Below are 18406 nucleotides of genomic sequence, written 5' to 3' on the forward strand. Positions count from 1 at the left end.
TAAAAGCCATATATGACAAATCCACTGCCAATATTATTCTCAATGGAGAAAAGCTGAAGGCCTTTCCTTTAAGATCAGGAACAAGACAAGGATGCCCTCTCTCACCACTGCTCTTCAATATAATACTGGAGGTCCTAGCCAGGGCAATAAGACAAGAGAAAGACATACAAAGAACCCAACTAGGGAAAGAAGAAGTAAAATTATCACTATTTGCAGACGATATAATTAATATACATAGAGAACCATAAAAAGTCCACAGAAAAACTATTCAAAATAATCAACCAGTTCAGTAAAGTAGCAGGATACAAAATCAACACATAAAAATCAGTAGCCTTCCTATAGGCAAACTATCAATCTGAAGAAGAAATCAAGAAAACCATCCCTTTTATAATTGAAACAAAAAATATCAAATACTTGGGAATAAACCTAACAAAAGAGGTGAAAGACCTATACAAAAAAAATTATAGAAAGTCCATTTTAAGTTGCCAATTTCTTTTATGTACTATAAGCATTGTATTCCATGCCCTCATTCTGCTTTCTACTTATCAAAATCCTTTCCCTATTATTAAATGATGCAAACAACTACTCTTCAAAACCAGATTTTTTAAAATGCGTTTACTGTGAAATATCACAAATTTTCTGCAAAACACTAATTACATTGTCCAATTGAAAAGAACACATATATAAAACCACTCATATTTATCTCTAAATTAATTTTACAGTTACAAAGATATATTTCCTCACAATTAACTTTTAAGTTGTATAAATTAAAATCTCAAACTGAAAAAAAGCAGATGAATGGATCCGAAACAGATTATAGCATCGTTATGAATTTAGCACATATTAAGGCATTATTTTTTAAAAGTGGGTATGATGCTTATTTTACAAATGGTTATTTATTGGCTAGCTATTTGAAAAATTAATGAAGTTAGATCTTCTACCTCATAAATGCACCAAAATAAACCCCAAATAAAGTAAAATGGACTATTTTTAAAATAAAGACCTATTTAAAATACAAGTAATTATTGTGTTACCATACTGGATTACAATAACAAAAAAAAAAAAGAGATTGCTATGTGGGCTAAAAAAAAGTTAAAATTCTGTGTTAAATATGTAAATATAATTAAAAGCAAACATGGGAAGCATGGGAAAGTAATTTTCAACTTTAATGGTAGGTAAATGGTTAATATCTCTATATGTCAATGTCTCACAAGTAAGAAAAGATAAATTCCTAAATAGCAAAAGCTGAGCAAAGGCCAGTCTTGAGTAGACAATTCAAAAGAAAGGCTCTTGTTAAACATATTTTTTTAATGTTCAGTATCATTAGTAATAAAAAATATAAATTGAAACAGTAAAAAATATTTGCCTCTAATATTTATAAATATTTTTAATCATAATACACAATTGGGGATATGTTACAAAAATTGTGCTCTCGTTTATAACCTTTTTGAATGACAACTCGAAAATGTCTATCTGAAGTCTTAATGCTTTCACCCTTTGACACAAACCTCCTTAGGACACAGTCCTGTGTGTCCAAGAGAAATAATCACAATGTAAAAGAAATTCATATTCAGGTATAATCACAGTGGGGATTGGTAAAACAAATAACGGTACACACATATAATGGAAATATTGTTCAGGTACTTTACCCGTGTCAAAAAATAATTACTTCAGAGAAGATGCCATAAAGTGATTAGAGAGTTATTAAACTATATTACAGAATAATTATAATGAATGCTTACAGAGAGAAAAAAACTAAAAACAAATTATTAGTTGATTTTTTTCTGAGTGCTAAGACCATGTTTATAGCTTTTATTTTGTAAAACAATATTTTGTATTTTCAAATTTTCTACAATATATTTTAATCAGAAAAAGAGTGATTTTTACACCATTGAATACTCTTAGTTCCATTCCATTTAAAAAGCAAGAATGACTACGAAAAAATAGAGACGTCATACAAAACATGCATATCTAAAAATGATTCATTTATCAAAGAATGTAAAAACCAAGAATGAAACTTAATGTAAACTGTGGATTTGGGGTAATAAGATGTGTCAAAGTAGGTTCATCAATTGTAACGAATGTATCTGGTACAGGATGGTGGTGGTGGAGAAATCTGTGCCTTTGTGGAGGTGAAGGATTTATGAGAACTCTGAACTTTCTACCCAATTTTGTTGTAACCTAAAACTGGCCAAAAAAATAAAGTTTATAAAAATAATTCCCAGAATGCAAAATAGATCAGGTACTGCATAATACAGAAATTTTAAAACAATAGTGAGTTAGTATACAAACCTTTGAAGTATGCTAACCAGATACACAATAAATTTTTGACTATCAATTGCTTTGAATAAATCTACATCTCACATGAGCATGAAATTTAGACATAATATTTTTTATCTGCCTTCTTATCCACATAGGTAGAAGGAAAGTAAGTGATCTATAACAGCTCTGTCCAATAGAAACATAAGAAATAAATATGCAATTTAAAATTATCTGGGAGCTTCAGTGAAAAAAGAAAACAGTACAAGAAAATAGCCAACATAAATTTTAATAATATATTTTATTTAACCCAATATATCCAAATTCTATCATTTTAACATGTACTCAGTATAAAACAATAACTGAGATCTTTTAATACTTTTATTATATTAAATCATAGAAATCAGATATGAATTTTATATTTGCAGCACACCTCAATTTAGTTGTTAAATTTTCTTGAAAATACTTGATGGTATTTAGATTTCATAATATTTACTGTTGAAAAGTGACTAACATGCCCCAAAATTTCTAACCACAATTAACATTTCTTAAAACTAAATTGAGAATCTGTTTTGAAATTTAAGTGATTAAAATGAAATAAAATTAAAAATCAATTACTTCGGTTGTACTAGCAACATTTCATATGTGGCTAGAGGCTACCATGTTAGACATGTCTCTTTCTAGAAGAACATTCTAGTGAAATATTGACATTTGAAATATTACTTTCTTGGTAATACACTTGGTAAATACACCTACTACTGAGCAAGTTCAAATCTAACTCTTAATCATATTCAAAGAATGTACATGGTAGATCTTCACTTACTTTCTTGGTCTCTCTTTAATACCACTGAATCACATGTATGATGAGTTATTCTCAGCAAATTTATCTACAAAAAGATAAGCAATATCACATACTAAAACTTAGGTTTTGCCCCCCCATAATAAATTGCCTGCACAAGCTCACTTCTCCTTTCTGGATTTAGGGATGATTCTGCCACTATACTATTTCTAGTAGTAAAGATTAGGGGTACGATCTATGCAAAATACAGGGATTTTTTTGTTCTTTATAGTAGACTTATTTGTGACTTCTCAGGCAACAGAACTTCCTTACATATTTAAGAAGATTGCATGACCCACAGGGGTAGAACTAATGAACTGTCCAAAGCTCAGCTGTGCTGTTCAGCTTGTCCATACAAATTGGACAAGCTGAAAGCCTTGTCTGTTTACTGTTAGAAGGCATCCCTCTGGTGATACTAGTAATTGCAATATTTTAAATGTATCACAAACTGGACTTGAATTCTTACACACTGGTTATGTGAAGTCATGTCCTGAGTATCAGCAATGGAAATAGCTAAAATGGAACACACATGAACATGGCCGCCAGTGATATTAAGTGGAAAAATCGTAACTCCATGAAAAATGCTCCTTTCCTTCCTCTGATCAAGCACATTCCCCCAAAATCGTTGATCTCATTTAGTCAGGTAAGTTAAGAAAGCAAAACTAACCAGGATGTGGTATGTGATAACTTAATAGTGTACATGAACTACTAATTCCAATGTGTCAGTCAAGCAATCACCAATTAACTGTACTGAGTGCCAGGGACTGCAACATTCCTCAGGACACAAATACCGTAAATGATCCTGTTTCTAATCAGGGAGATTAAATTTGTAGACAGCAGAAGAAAACTAACAGAATAAGATATCATGTACTTAAGTCGCAAGCGAATGACCAAATAACTACTACAGTCTAGGAGTGATTCTCAAAGTAGGGCCCCTGGAGATCCGCAAGACCTTTTCAGGAATTTTATGATAATTAAAACTTTCAAATATCAAAATGCTATCTGCCTTTTTCACTGTGTTGATGTTTTCACTGACAGTGAGCAAAAATGTGGCTGCCTCAACACAAAGCAAGTCATCACACACACACACACACATGGTTAATTAAAAAAAAGAAGAAAAGTCATTTTCACATAAGAATGTCCATAAAGCAGTAAAATAATTAATTTTATTCAATCCTGACCATTCAGGGCATGTCTGTAATATTCTGTGGGACAAAATAAGAGGGATACACAAAGCATTTGTTACATACAGAAATAAAATGGTCAGCTTAAGGAAAAGGACAGTCGCAGTGAGTTTTCAAGTTCAACTCACCATTTTTTTTATAGAGTAGCATTTTTATTTAAAACTGACGAACTATCGTAATTTGGACTTGAATATAAGCAGGTATTTTCTCAGAAATAAACAAACTGAAGCTTTCACTTCAATAACCAACCATATATCTTGCCAGTGACAAAATTTGAACTTGCAATAAAAATTTAAAATTTGGAAAGTTTATATTTTAATATGTAAAATTTTTTCCTGATTAAATCAGTGATAAAATGAATTTATATGCTATTTTTGATAGTATAGGATGCAATGAGTCAACATTTAGAAGATCTGAATAATTCAGGAAACCAGTAGGTCCCAAATGATCAGAGCATGATAATGAGTACAAATCATGCCTGGATGTCTGGATAAAAAGGTCCAGTCAACCGACCATCGAATTTTAGTGCAACAAAACATGTACTGACATGGATTTAAATTCCATATTGCAATGTATCAAATCAACACGTACACCTTAAATTTATATAATTGGTATTGGCCAATTATAACTCAATAAAAACAATTTTTTAAATCGATAGTTTTAACTGTTCATTTTAGAATGCAAGCTTTTGTTTACTTTAAAGTGAGAATAAAAATCAATTATATTGCAACATGGAATTTCATTTTATGCTAACTTTGTTCAGATTGTGTCCCTTTGTAAATTGGGACACATTTGTAAACCAATGAAACTGAATAAAAAGGCAATCAGAAAAGGAAAACAAATAGATTTCACAGTGCCAATAACTTTTAAAAATTATTCCTTGAAAAAAGAAAAATACGGGATGGTCTCACTCATAGCAGGAATCCAGAAAACTTAAATAAGGGACCAGGAAAAAGAATAACTATAAGAAAGTAAAAATCAAAATCAACAAACAACTATGAACCAGAGACACCCTTGGGGGGTGGGGGCGGGGAGGGGAGGGATTGGGGTCATAATAAGGGGGTCGCAATTGTATGGGGAATATAAAAATAAAAAAAATTATATAAAATTAAAAAAAGTATTCCTTTAAGTTTTCCTCTTCCGGGGACGGAGTCTAGAGGCCTTCAGGATGGTCCAGAGTTTGACCTATCGCCGTAGGCTCTCCTACAATACAGCCTCGAACAAAACTAGGCTGTCCTGCACCCCAGGCAATAGAATTGTTTACCTTTATAGCAAGGAGGTTGGGAAAGCACCAAAATCTGCATGTGGTGTGTGCCCAGGCCAACTTCGAGGGGTTCGTGCTGTGAGACCTAAAGTCCTTATGAGACTGTCTAAAACAAAAAAACATGTCAGCGGGGCCTATGGTGGCGCCAAGTGTGCTAAATGTGTCCGGGACAGGATCAAGCGGGCTTTTCTTATTGAGGAGCAGAAAATCGTTGTGAAAGTGTTGAAGGCCCAAGCACAGAGTCAGAAAGCTAAATAAAAAATGAAGCTTTTTTAAATAATAATAAAAAAAATTATTCCTTGAATTGTGGAGTAGTATCAAAGAAAATGAACAATTATCTGAAAAAGCCTTTAAAATATTCCCCCACTTTACCAACAATATATTCTCAAGGCCAGATTTTCTTCATATACTTCAAAGTATACCACCATGTCACAAGAGAAGGACTGCAAAACAGACAAATATTACAAGATGTAAAACATTTTTCTAATTTTCTAGTTTCATGAAAATATGTCATTTGTGCTAATATACAAGAAGTTTTCATTATTAAAAGTTAACTAAGAAATAATTTTAATTTCTAACATAATGAGTATCAATATATGCAATCCCCATAAACAAAAGCTGAGAATTGCTGGATTAGGGAAAAGGGAGTAAGCAATCAGGAGGCATTAGGGACCAACTATTGCATAATCTCCAAACAATCTCCCTTCCCCTGAGATACCAAATGAATGGTGTTGATTATTTAAATTAAAATGACCAATTTATACTCATGTTCTTCACATAACAGCGCATTATAATTGTGGAAATGCAATAAAATCCTCAAATTTTATAGCAAGTTATAAAATTAAAATTCCTTTATAATCAAAACCTACCATTAAGTGACAGAACTAATAATTATAAATAGCTAATTGTTTTATATGAGATTTTACCATGTATCTGTGGGTCCTTGTCACCTCTAAAGCCTCCTTTTAATGTTTTTTATCACTTGGAAACTTCTTTGGACTAGGTGTAATTGAAGATATCATATAGTAAGCAGCCCACATTTATTAAGTAATAACTAATTCACTGTCCTATTTTAGATTGACTATTCAGTTCCATGTCAATGGAATGTCAGGTGAAGCAAAAACAATGGAACGTCTGTTAATTTATAAGCAGAAATGATGCAGTTTTTGCAATTTTTAAAATAGGTTATGAACTCCATAAATCATGAGGGACACAGGAAACAAGGTTGAAATTTTTTGTGGCATAGCAGAGTCTGTTTTTCTTTCATTTTTAGTCATTCAAATTATTGTAGAGGTGAGTTTGCCCATTTCTGTTCAGTCACCTGACATGTGAGAGTCCAGGGTTTGTGTTCCTTAATAGGTTTGCAGATGCTGTAAAATACCTGGGTTTTAGAATCAGAAAGTTATGTTCCAGTTAATAGTTGTGTGTACAAAATGCCATGGTTATAAAACAAATAAGCCAAGTTGTGGTATATATCAATAATTGTTTTAAAAGTAGAAAGTATTGATATTTCATATTGTCAATTTGAGGCAAACTTTTTTAAAAGAAATTTCTGGTGGTTGGTCCTTCGTGCAATTTTTGCTCCTTTCAAGGAGGTAACATGTTTTCATGCTCAGTTTGCAAGTGCTTAATCCACATATCTGATGGCTGTTGGCAAACTTAAAATTGCTCACCTTTATCTTTAAGCACAAAGAACTATTTTCTCAGATCCTTGGTGATCCCATAGCCTTATTCAACAGTTTTAGGATTCGCTCTTCAGGATGGAGAACTATTGGGCAATTTGAAACCCCCCCAAAAGATTTACTCACTTTCTTTACCCTAGCTGGGCCACAAAAGTCAGCCCTTTCCTTTCACGCTTCGAAATTTCCTCCCATCAGTTCCTACAAATTTTACTGTACTTTAATATTTCCCATTATTTTAGGGAGATTCAATATTCTTACATCAATATATTAACTTTGCATGTTAATGAAATTCCTGACAATTATTTGTGCCTCTGAAATTCCGTATTTCCTTAATAGTTATGACTGCCTTTCTAGAATTTGTTATGGTGTTGGGGAAAAAAAAATACATTGAAAGTAGGTATCAATATGATCTGTCCATAATTATAAGAAAATTAAAAGCTGCAATTCTTCCCTACTCTCCAAAGATACTTCAAAGATTGATGAGGGATTTTAATTGTGCTTGAGATTTGTACACAAGGGCACAAATTTGTTACTATTAAGTACTTTCTCATTTTGACAACTCAGAAGCTACCACTTTTTAAACGCTATTTAGAGATGGCCATAATACCCAGTCTCTAAACTTTAATATTCGATTTTTCTTTTCTTAGCAAAACATATTACTGCACCACAAATGTGTTTTTAATGTAGGAGAAAGGTGCTCATGCCTGAGGAAATAAGACTTTGAAGTAGATACATAATGCTTCTTTGACAATTCTGGAAATTCATGGACTGGGACTACCGAGTGAGGTAGATTTTCAGGAAAATCCGGCCACTCACTAATCTCTAGGTTCAAACCAATGGAAGCTGCCACAGCTCGGAGCTCTGGGAATGGGGCTGCGCTGCAGACGTCCGACCGCGCTCGCTGGCACACATACAGACAGAAGTGGTCGAGTCCTCCCGGCATCCCTTCCTAGATGCCTCGCAGTCTTGGCCACAGTCATCAGATAACGCTATGGGTCAGCAGTACTTCCCAACTGCTTCGCAGCACAGAAACCCTTTAAAATTTCCAAAAGAGAGCGAGCGAGTGAGAGAGCCTTCCCCACCACTACTACCATCCAGGCTATGGCCGTAATTTTAGATCAATAGATTGAGACAACTTAAAAAGCAAACATTGCAATAGCTTGTGACACTTTCAAATGCCTGTATATTTTATTAATCATAATATTTACATACAAATGAATTTATGCTGTACGCTAAGTTTACAAGCACTGCTTGGTGCACAGATGGCTCGCCCACTGCTTGCACAGGGAAACCCCCAGGCGCCCAAGGTCCGAGGCTCGAGGCTCGGGAGCTGCTACCGTGGACTTAACAGGCAGCAGGTCCTGCATTGTACCTCAAATGTTCAATTAAACCGGATTCCCGGGGCGCTTCCTGCAAGTCGCCGGGGCTTCGCAGGGCATCTGCTGCCCCCTATCGGCGGCGAGGCGAGCAACTCCCGAGCCCATTAGAACCAACTGGAAGAGGCCTCTCGAAATAAAAGAATATTCCATGACTACGCAGTAGCCAGAGGATTCTGAGAGTCTGTTCTCCGCAGACAGGCAGCTCCCACGGCTGCGTTTTAACGCAACTCGCCAGTGAAGGAGAGGATGTTGAACTATGAAGAGGACTCTGACGCGGCTTCGGTGACGGCTGGGAGGGGCGGGACTTGGGGGGAGGGGGGAACCTCAGGAAACACCCAAGATTCAGTTTGTTTTCCACTCTCCTAGTCAACAACCCATCTCGTCCTTATGGAAAGCCTTCTCCCTCAGTCAGCACGGGGATATCCATTACAGCACAGCGTGGTGTTTCCCCAAGCCCCTGAAGCACCTGTCCCTGCACATTACACCTTGATAGGAGTCCAGCTGCAGAGGCCCCCCTTCCTGAGAGGCAGCCCCAGCTGCGCCCAGGAATGGTCTCCCCCGAACACGTTACTTCTCCCGAGCCTTTGCCGGGGATACCACATTCTCTAGAAAAGTAAAAAATTACTCGGGAGGCAGCCTCGGTTACCCGGAGCTAACACTGATGCCGGCTGTGAATTTTTTCTCTTGGGATTGAACCTATAATTTACTTCCACTTGGACATCTCGGAGACTGTTTGGGGGCGGGGGGAGGGGGCAGGACTGCTGGGAGTGAGTGTGTGTGTGTGTGAATGCTACATAGTCAGATAGTGCTCATTTTATTTTCATTATTTTCTCCCACCTCACCACCTACACACACACACACACACACACACACACACTTTGCAGTGTTATAACTTGTTCCTTCTTGTCTTTGCCGTGGCCCTTTCGGGAAGAAGGCAAGAGACAGACGCAGGCGAGTGGGGGGAGAGAACAGGCTTCCAGAGCAGACTTTGAGCGGGAAGACACCCGGGCGGAGGGTCCTCGGGGACGGCGCTCCCAGCCCTGGTGCTGGCGCCCCCACTCTGCCGGCGCAGGCGAGCCCGGATCCAGCCGGTCCCCTCCGCGCCCGTCCACGTTAGGGGTCGGGCCCTGCCGCGCTGCGGCGAGTCCGGGCAAGGTGGCTGCGCGGGCCCCGATCTCCCTCCCCTGAGGCTCGCCGTGGCCGTGGCCGTGGTCGTGGCCGCGGTGGCCGGCCCCGGTCCCGCCGAGTCCCCGCTCACGAGCGGCCGCAGGTGCCGCCCGACCCATCCCCGCGGGAGCTGAACGTCGGGCCGGCCGGCCGCTCCCCGCGCCGCGATCCGCGAGGGTCTCCAGCGCGCGGCCGAGGCCCCCGGGCCGGTCCGCTCCCCTCCCCGCGGCCTGGGGGCGCCGTGCGCGGGCGCGCGGGCGGGCGGCGGCGGATCCCGGGCGCAAGCGGAAGGCGCGGAGCGGGCCACGGCCACGGCGGCCGCCGGGTCTCGGCGGAAGCGCGGGCTCCGGGAGGGAGGGGCCGCCGCGCCCCGCGAGGCCCAGGGCTGCCGGCCCCCAGCGGCGCGGGCCGGTGCTGGGGCGCGCCGGGGGCGGCTGCGGCGCCCGCTAGGCGAGGATGGCCCCGGATCCGGTCCAGCCCGCGCCCCTCGCGCGCCGGGGCGAGGCCGGAGCCCGCCGCTGCCCGCCGGGCTGTGGGTCTCTTACTTGCGGCACAGTCAGCCCTCCCAGGCCCTGGCTGAGGCTGGCCGCTCCCGCGTCGGCCACCTCCGGAGCCGCCAGCCTCAGCCTCCCGGGCAGCCGTGACTTCCCGGATGGGGCCATGCTTTCCTTGCAGGACAATCAGGGCCCCTCCCCTCCCCGCAGCCTTGCTAGGAGGCTCCTCCAGAGATTCCAAGGCGTTTTCCTTTTCGCCTGCAAGAAACGGGCAACCCGTCTCATTCATAACACCAGGAGGAAGCAGAAGCTGAGTCTGTGGTGAGGGACCTCCACGGCCGAGGAAACGCCACCCCGTGCAGTGTGTGTGGAGTGTGTTAGTCAGTGGGCTAATGGAGGATGGAAGTTAGCTCTCCGGTTTTGATAGCCCCGATTTTCAAGCTGTGGAAAAGTTACATTGGCCATTTTTCTGCTGGGTCAACAACACGGAAACTGGAATTCAGCATCAGTTGTAATGACAATGACTTTGAGAATTTCACCGGCATCTTGTGAGAGAAAATGGAGATGCACACCTCAGTGGGAGCGATTGTATTCTGTAGTGACTGGCTGCATCCAGCCAGCAGGGTCCCTGAGCCTCCTTCCCTGCCGCTCTCAGTTCATCCACTCTAGTGGGACTTAACGCTTAGTTCTTTTGAATTGTCATGAGACCCTCGGTCTCAGAGTAAGCAAAGGGCGAAGACTGAGCACTGCACATAAAATGTTCTCTCAAACTGTCTTTACTTTTTTTGGGGAAGTAACTCCTGGGCCGATAGAGAATTTCAGATTTGAGGACAAAAGAAAAGTTGCTTTAAAAAAACTAACTTCCGTCTTTATTCAATAGGTATTTATGGAGTACCAATCCTATCTATCCCCCCACTTCTTCCAACCCCCACCTCTCCCAACCCCCATCTCTTCCTCCTCCTCCTCCCCAACCCCCCGCAAAGACACACTATACATACATACCACCGGCTATTCAAATGGTAATAGATAGAGGCAAGCAGTAGACTTGTTTTCAAAATATTGTATCATTTTACACTTTCAGGGACAATATGAAGTAGATACTATTATTGTTTTCCCTGCTTTACAACTAAGAAAAATGAGGATTTGCAGACTTGGAAAAAACTTGCTCAAGGTCACACACTTTGTCAATGGCAGAGCAGGAGCTAAAACCCAAGGCAATCTGATGCAAAGTCCACAGGCTCCACCACAATCCTACAGTTTCTGGTCAGATCTGGGAATCTGTATATTTTTGAATCATCTAAGGTGAATCTGAAGCAGAGAAGAACATCAGAAACATTGATAGAATCACACTCCTTCATTTTTCCAGATCAGTAACCAAACCCAAAGATAGGATTTATCCTAAAATATAAGGTTAATTAATTGCAAAATGAGATCCAGAGAGCCACCTCCTATTCCCTGCCCAATAGTCTACCATTTAAACCATATCAGCTCAGTCCAGGAGGAGTCAAAGAATGTAAATCATTCAAGAATTACAATAAGTGTACAGTTAAATCTTGACTTTTTCTTAGCTTCCTCTTCTAATAATTTGCCTTCTGGATATTTGACTTGAAGTTTCTCTCCCAGAGGGAGGAAGAATCCAGGTGAAACTCAATTATTTCATTTCTCTCATCTTAACTAGTAAGAACTCTAATATTAAAAGGGGAGGGGGACCCAGAAAGGTTTGATGGCAGAAAAGACTAGAACAAATTCCTACCATAAGAACTGCTCATGATCTTTGAATTTTGCTTTTTCATGCTACCATTAACTCCCATTGTGAAATGAATGCTGCTGAATGAATGCTACTGTAACAGGGTGGTCCCCAGGAAAGGGGGAGGTTTCAGGTTCCCTGCCCCCATCCAAGGGAGGGTGGAGCTGAGCAGGGAGAGAAGAAGCTGCAGAGGAGACTGAGAAGAAGGAAGAAGGATGGAGAGCCAGGAGGAGACCTGGAGGAGGGACATGGAATGGAGAGACATGTGAAGAAATTGTGCTTGCCTTTTGGTCGTGGACTGGGTGACACAGATGTGGGTGAGACCCGTGGGGAGGTGACAATGGTAGTTTTTATCTTGATTTTGATTTTGCTCTTTTCCTTCTGGGCTTGTCTTGTTGTTTCTGACCTTTTTTTGTGGGTCCCCACTAGAAGATGCTTTAGACTTGTGGCAGGCTTTGGGGCCTTGCACGGGGCCAATTCCATTTGGGTGGACTTTTACCCATGAGGGGATGGGTAACTTTGGGTGCTTGATTTACAAACTATATTCTTTTTCTTTTCTGTATTGTTTCCTAATTGTATTAAAGTTCCTTCCCATTAAAGTCTCATGTTTTGTGTTAATGCGGCGGATGGCAGAACCCCATATAGAATAGGCAGGTTTGCAGGGTTTGGGCTGCCCGTCTCCCTGCCCTGTAACACTACCATCACTCTGCTCTTCCTCTTCCTATGTACCCCAAGTCTACCCCACTGATGATTTGAAAAGTAGGGGAAAAGAGATGGGAATGAATAATGGGAGTATGATGAATTATTTTAGAATAATTTCTACTTTTGTTTTGGACAGTGGAGGAGTCACAATGCTAAAAACAAATAATCAGGCCTTCACTCTATTTTCAACCTCAGGCACTGCACCTGGACAGTCATACACTGTCAATACACAAATAGACTGAGCCTGCTTATCAACAGCCTGACTTCTATTTCCTTTTTTGAAAACTTTTTTATTTAACCTAATCTTAAATCAGGGATGTTGAGAAGCTGTACAAAAGCCATGGGATTCTTTTCTTTCTCAAAATTCTGAATAAATTATTTCCTTACTTACAATCATTTGCTGATTCCCCGTTAACCTACAATATAAGATTTGACTCATTAACCAGACAAAACAAATATTACATGACCTAACCCCTGACAACTCCTTACCACTCACAGCTCTGCCTCTTATTGGAACTTGAAGCAATACTAGACTAGCCACAGGTCCCTAAATATACAACCTTGTCTCCTGTATTTGTGTTCTTGCATCCTCTGCCTGCCTTTCTTTCCTGCCCCCTCATGTTGGTAAAGGCCTATTTATCACAACAAACCCTGCTTAGACAGGGCCACACATGTGAATTCTTTCTATACCTCTGTGTAGGGTAAGTGAATTGATCAGGCATTTACACCGCTACCCTCTGTGGCTATCACCTGTGGCCTTGAATACAGGAGGCTCTTGGGAGCATGGGCCCAGGACACATATGCCTGACAATGGACTCCTGGACTATGGTGTGGGCATGCGTAAGTGGGCATACCTGAGCCTGGAGGCTGAGGCTATAAGGGCAGCGGAGAATGGCTACAAGAAGACGAGTGACTACTGAGAAGCAGGACCATGAGATGACACCAGAGAGAGGCCAAAGAGAAAAGCAGTAAATATTCCCTGGGGCTGGGAGGTCTACCAGCCTCCCAGGCCCCCAGCCTCTCTGCCTTGCCAGCCTAAGGGCTTGCGCCACAATTGGCATAGAAAGAGCATTAAAACTGGGGGGGCGGGGGGGGGGGGAAGCTCTGGACTCTCCCTTGCCCATTTGCCCAAATCAATAGAGAACATGTCCTGTGCATGCTGGCACAACACTCTGCTACATCCCTCCAAAGCAATAACTTCCTGCTGGAGTAGGTGGCCACTTTTGTCACTTACGTATTCTCTATGATGGCCCTTAGTCCTATCTAATGATTTTTCCACCCATCTCCTCTGTTCCACCTGAGCTCCTTGGGAATCTATCTACGTAAAATAAACTATGTTTAGTATATCTGAAAACTTAGGAAACATAAGAGTAATTTCTTTTTAAATAGAATATTATTTACACTTTTGAACTCATATGCTGAGTATGTTTAAAGCAATAGAGGCATTTGTTATACAGTTCAAAATGTCAAAAAAGATCAAGAAATACTATATTATACTTTTTTCCCCAGATTATCCCACTTGTTTAACTTTAGAGGTACTTAACCTAAAATGGCCAGGAGATTGAAGAATATATTGAGCATATTTTGAAAATGTAACTAAAATGCTGTTTAAATATAACTATATCCTCTTTCCTGAATTTCAGACCTAGGACCTAACACTGCATCCAGTGCCTGAGACTTCAAGTCTGTTGAATTGTTCTAAAAAGAACAGAGAAATCAGCTTAAATATTCATTGGTCCAGGGGCTTCCAGTTGTAGCTCATCACAATTCCAAGTTCTGTCTCTCCTTTTGATCAGCGCTTATCAGCTTGAGTCACTTTGGCAATCACACTCCTCTGTTCACCCTCTCTTTCAATTTGAGTTAATGCTCTTGGCTAAATTATAATTACTACATACTTTTGATGTTTATTAGTGAAGGGAATCCCCAAAATGTTCCCTCCTGATGACTACACCAGTTATTGAAGGTTATGACAATTAATGGAGCAGATAAGGCCTAGAAATCAGCTGGTGGATCATTTTATTCCTTTACTCACTAACAGCTTTCTACCTACATGTCAGGCTCTGGGCCAGACATTGGCCTCCCAGCCTTGTCAGGGAGACTTGTTCCATCCAACATCTCCAGTTGTACTTGCTGCAGAATTTTCTATTAACAGAACTTATAGTGAGCAGGTACTTTTTATGTCTTCCGAGACCATGAGGGCATGTCAAAACCAATAAGGGCTTTGATGGATAAAATTTTAATGTTAGGTTAATTTTTTTAGTAAATGGGGGACTTTGTGTGTATTAATGAAAAAGTGAGTGTATTTATGCAAAATTCAAAAAATCAATGATATTTAGTAGCATTCCTGTACAAATATCCATAATCTATTTCCTTAAAAAGTGATCTCACATTAACAAACTGAATTTATATGATGAGATGTTCCTCTAGCAGGGTTCACTTATCATTTAATATATTAGTACCATGTCAATCAAGTGTTTGTTTATTTAGATATATTAATAATTTCCATCAACTCCCCTTGAGCAATTAATGAAGAAGAGAGACTGTGGCATAGTAGGTATAGCTGAATATGCTTTTTAACATCATTAAAATATACCCTATACGTCACTAGGGATAATTCAGAACTTCAAGTTTTTTTTTCAGTCCTGAGGGAAATAATGTGAAATATGCAAGACATGAAGAATTAATGAATTCTGTATTTCCAAGAAGTGATTATTTCCTCTAATTAAAAAAAAAATCTTGGGAACTCTTGACTCAAGAAACATTTTTTAAACTACAAATTTGAGAAATAGGGGGTTAGGGTGGGTACCTCCAATAAGGGGCATTTGTTAGAAGTGGAATATTTGTGGTTTTTTTTATCAATGACAAATCATATTTCAATTTGCAAAGCAACCAAAAATATCCAGTTGTCTGAATAATTTAAGTTCCCAGATAAACTATGTTTGATTACCTCTACCATATCACCATTATAACCATAATAGCTTAAAGTGGGAGATGCAATATAATGTAATGAAAATACATAGAACCAAATGATTTGGATTCAAATGTTGACTCCATTTATCAGCTCTCTGGCCTCAGTGGTGCTTAGCTTCTTTTTTTTTTTTTTTAATAGAGGCGTGTTTTATTTATTTGTTTGTTTGTTTTTTGTTTATACATGCACTGGGTACAGTCAGAAGCGCGGGAGGGTGAGAGAATTCCCCAGAGCCAGAGCGGGGAGCAGAGCAGGCAGAAGGACCGAAGTACACTGCTGAGGGGAGCAGCGGGTGGCAGGAGAGGTCTGCTCGCCTTGTGGGACCCTCCTCCTGTGGCCGGGGAGCAGCCAGGGATCGAACCGGTGCCGCAGAGGCCGCGGGCAGCTTCGCAACCCAGCACTCAACCGCTGCGCCACCGGGGAGGCCCGGTGCTTAGCTTCTTGCTTCATTTTGCTAACTCCTTTGCAAAACAAGTATATCTCAACTGCCCTGCCTATCGTTAGGGAGCATGTGAGACTCTAATGAAAACTGCAGTTTGACCTTCAGAGCACTTCAAATGTAGTTTCTGATGTAGGTCATGAAGTTTTCAATTAATAGAAATATTCCTTGAAACACAATCAAAGATATAGCCAAAGTAATTCTTGGCAGAACCCACAGAATAAAAGTCTCCGAATTAGATACCAAAAAAGAAAAAACCCACTTTCCCAAATATGTCTCCATTTTGTTTTGGTTTGCATTCAATTAGTAAAATGAGTTCAGAATCCACTGTAGCTATTGAACAATCCCTACTCTAACTCCTAAACCAGTTTAGCTAGCACCATACGGTGACAAAAAGAATCATTGACTTTTCCTGTCATCTCACATAATTATTTTACCATGAGTTCACTGCACTCATGATTAGCATCTATGCTGATAGCCTTGAACAAAATATTTATAAATTCTGTAGTGATTTATCCAAACATTTGTGAATTTATATGCAAGACAGATGAGAAAATTGAAGAACAAAAAGTTCTTTTCTGTTATAGATGCTCACATTTGATTATGAAACCATGTTTTTCCTCAGCAAAAAGATGCTATGAATTCATGATTTTAAACTAGTCTATTTAAACTGGAACTGAGAAGAAAATGTATTAATAAAAATAGCTCTATAAGAATTAAGCAACAAAGGACATCATAACTCAAAACAACACTCATTTCTTTGTTATATTTTCTCAAATAAGACTTGTCTACTTCATTTCTCAAGTCTGCTTCCAGTTAGTAGTTTGGTGATTAATGATTAAAATGTATTTACTTTAATAATAATTGTATCAACATTTTTCTTCTTTCATCCAATCTCCTAGGAGGTAGTAAAAATTATTGCAAAATAAAATAGAAAAAAAAAAAAACCTAACAAAAATTTTTGTATGTTCTGGGTAAGGAAATGGGAAATTTTGAGCATACCGCCTCAAATAAGTTGTGTAAGATTATATGTAAAATTATCTTCCTTATATCTTTTAAATCCTATGAGGTTATAACCATCCTGAGTGACTTACTGATCTGAGCGCCTTGCTAACACGTAAAGAATCAGGTTTGAAGTAATTCTGGGTATCTCTGCAGGGGAGTGGGCAGTAATTGGCAACTCCATCTCTTTGCAAAGAAGAAGTGATGTTCTCTGAAGGTTTCCCTGGATAGACTAAGTGAGAAGTGAGGACTGCTCAGTTACAGGGTTGCAGGTGTCCAGCAAATTGTAACAGGAATTTCTGAGTCTGTGAGCATGTTAGAGACAGTCCGCAGAGGCTAGTGTTCAAAGACACTCAAAAACACCCACTAGAATTGCTAACGCTTCTTTAGTTTTATGATTATCTTTTCCTGGTTAAATAAAACCAGTCCTAAGTGGGCAGAAAGAAAGATAGGTCCATCTCTTTGAGACTATTATAGATGCCCAAAGAAGGAATGCCATGATACTCTTTGTCCATTAGTGGATTTCATCCAGAGAATCAGTGCAAGTATCACAAGAAAAGAAAAAGATGAGTTGGGAAACCCTCACAGCTTCTCCAGCTCATTTCTAACTTTCTTCTATTTCCAATCTTCCTTGAAGAACAGAGGGCTGATTTCTTACTTTTCGTTAGTTCTGTTTTCAGTGTTATTTGAGGTGGGTTTGCAGCAAGAGTTCCATAACCATATGTTTTACTGAATTCAGCGGTGGACCAGAGAATGGCCTAGAAGGACTTGCTGTGTAACTGGCTTGGAATCCTGTTTCCCTGCCTCCCTGCTGTGGTCTATTTCCTGACCCGGGCTGTATAAACCTGCACCACACATCTTTTAGTATAGAAACTTCCAAAGAGTACACAAATTTTATATTTTGCTCACTATATATAAATTTTTATTTTTTTTATTTTTTTTAAAGATTTATTTATTATTTACTTATTTATACAAGCACTGGGTACAGTCAGAAGCGCATGAGGGTGAGAGAATTCACCAGAGCCAGAGCGGGGAGCAGAGCAGGCAGAAGAACAGAAATACACTGCTGAGGGGAGCAGTGGGCGGCAGGAGAGGTCTGCGCGCCATGTGGGACCCTCCTCCGGTGGCCGGGGAGCAGCCGGGGATCAAACCGGCACCGCAGAGGCTGCTGGCAGCTTCGCAACCCCACGCTCAACCTCTGCGCCACCGGGGAGGCCCTATATATAAATTTTTAAAAAGGGATTATGAAGTCAGCTGTTTTGGGAAACTTACCCCATAGCA

General features: G+C 39.9%; 1 protein-coding gene across 1 annotated transcript; it reads left to right on the forward strand.

Annotated features, from left to right (window-relative positions):
• Positions 1-5449: 5449 nt before the first annotated feature.
• On the forward strand, positions 5450-5803 carry LOC311169205 (large ribosomal subunit protein eL34-like; the record flags this gene model as incomplete). Its single annotated transcript, XM_084230980.1, has 1 exon — positions 5450-5803. The coding sequence occupies one exon, from the start codon at positions 5450-5452 to the stop codon at positions 5801-5803; it is 354 nt and encodes a 117-aa protein (XP_084087106.1).
• Between the last annotated feature and the right edge of the window lie 12603 nt (positions 5804-18406).

Source organism: Talpa europaea (genome assembly GCF_964194135.1).
Source record: "Talpa europaea genome assembly, chromosome: 4".
In the NCBI taxonomy this organism is placed as follows: domain Eukaryota; kingdom Metazoa; phylum Chordata; class Mammalia; order Eulipotyphla; family Talpidae; genus Talpa; species Talpa europaea.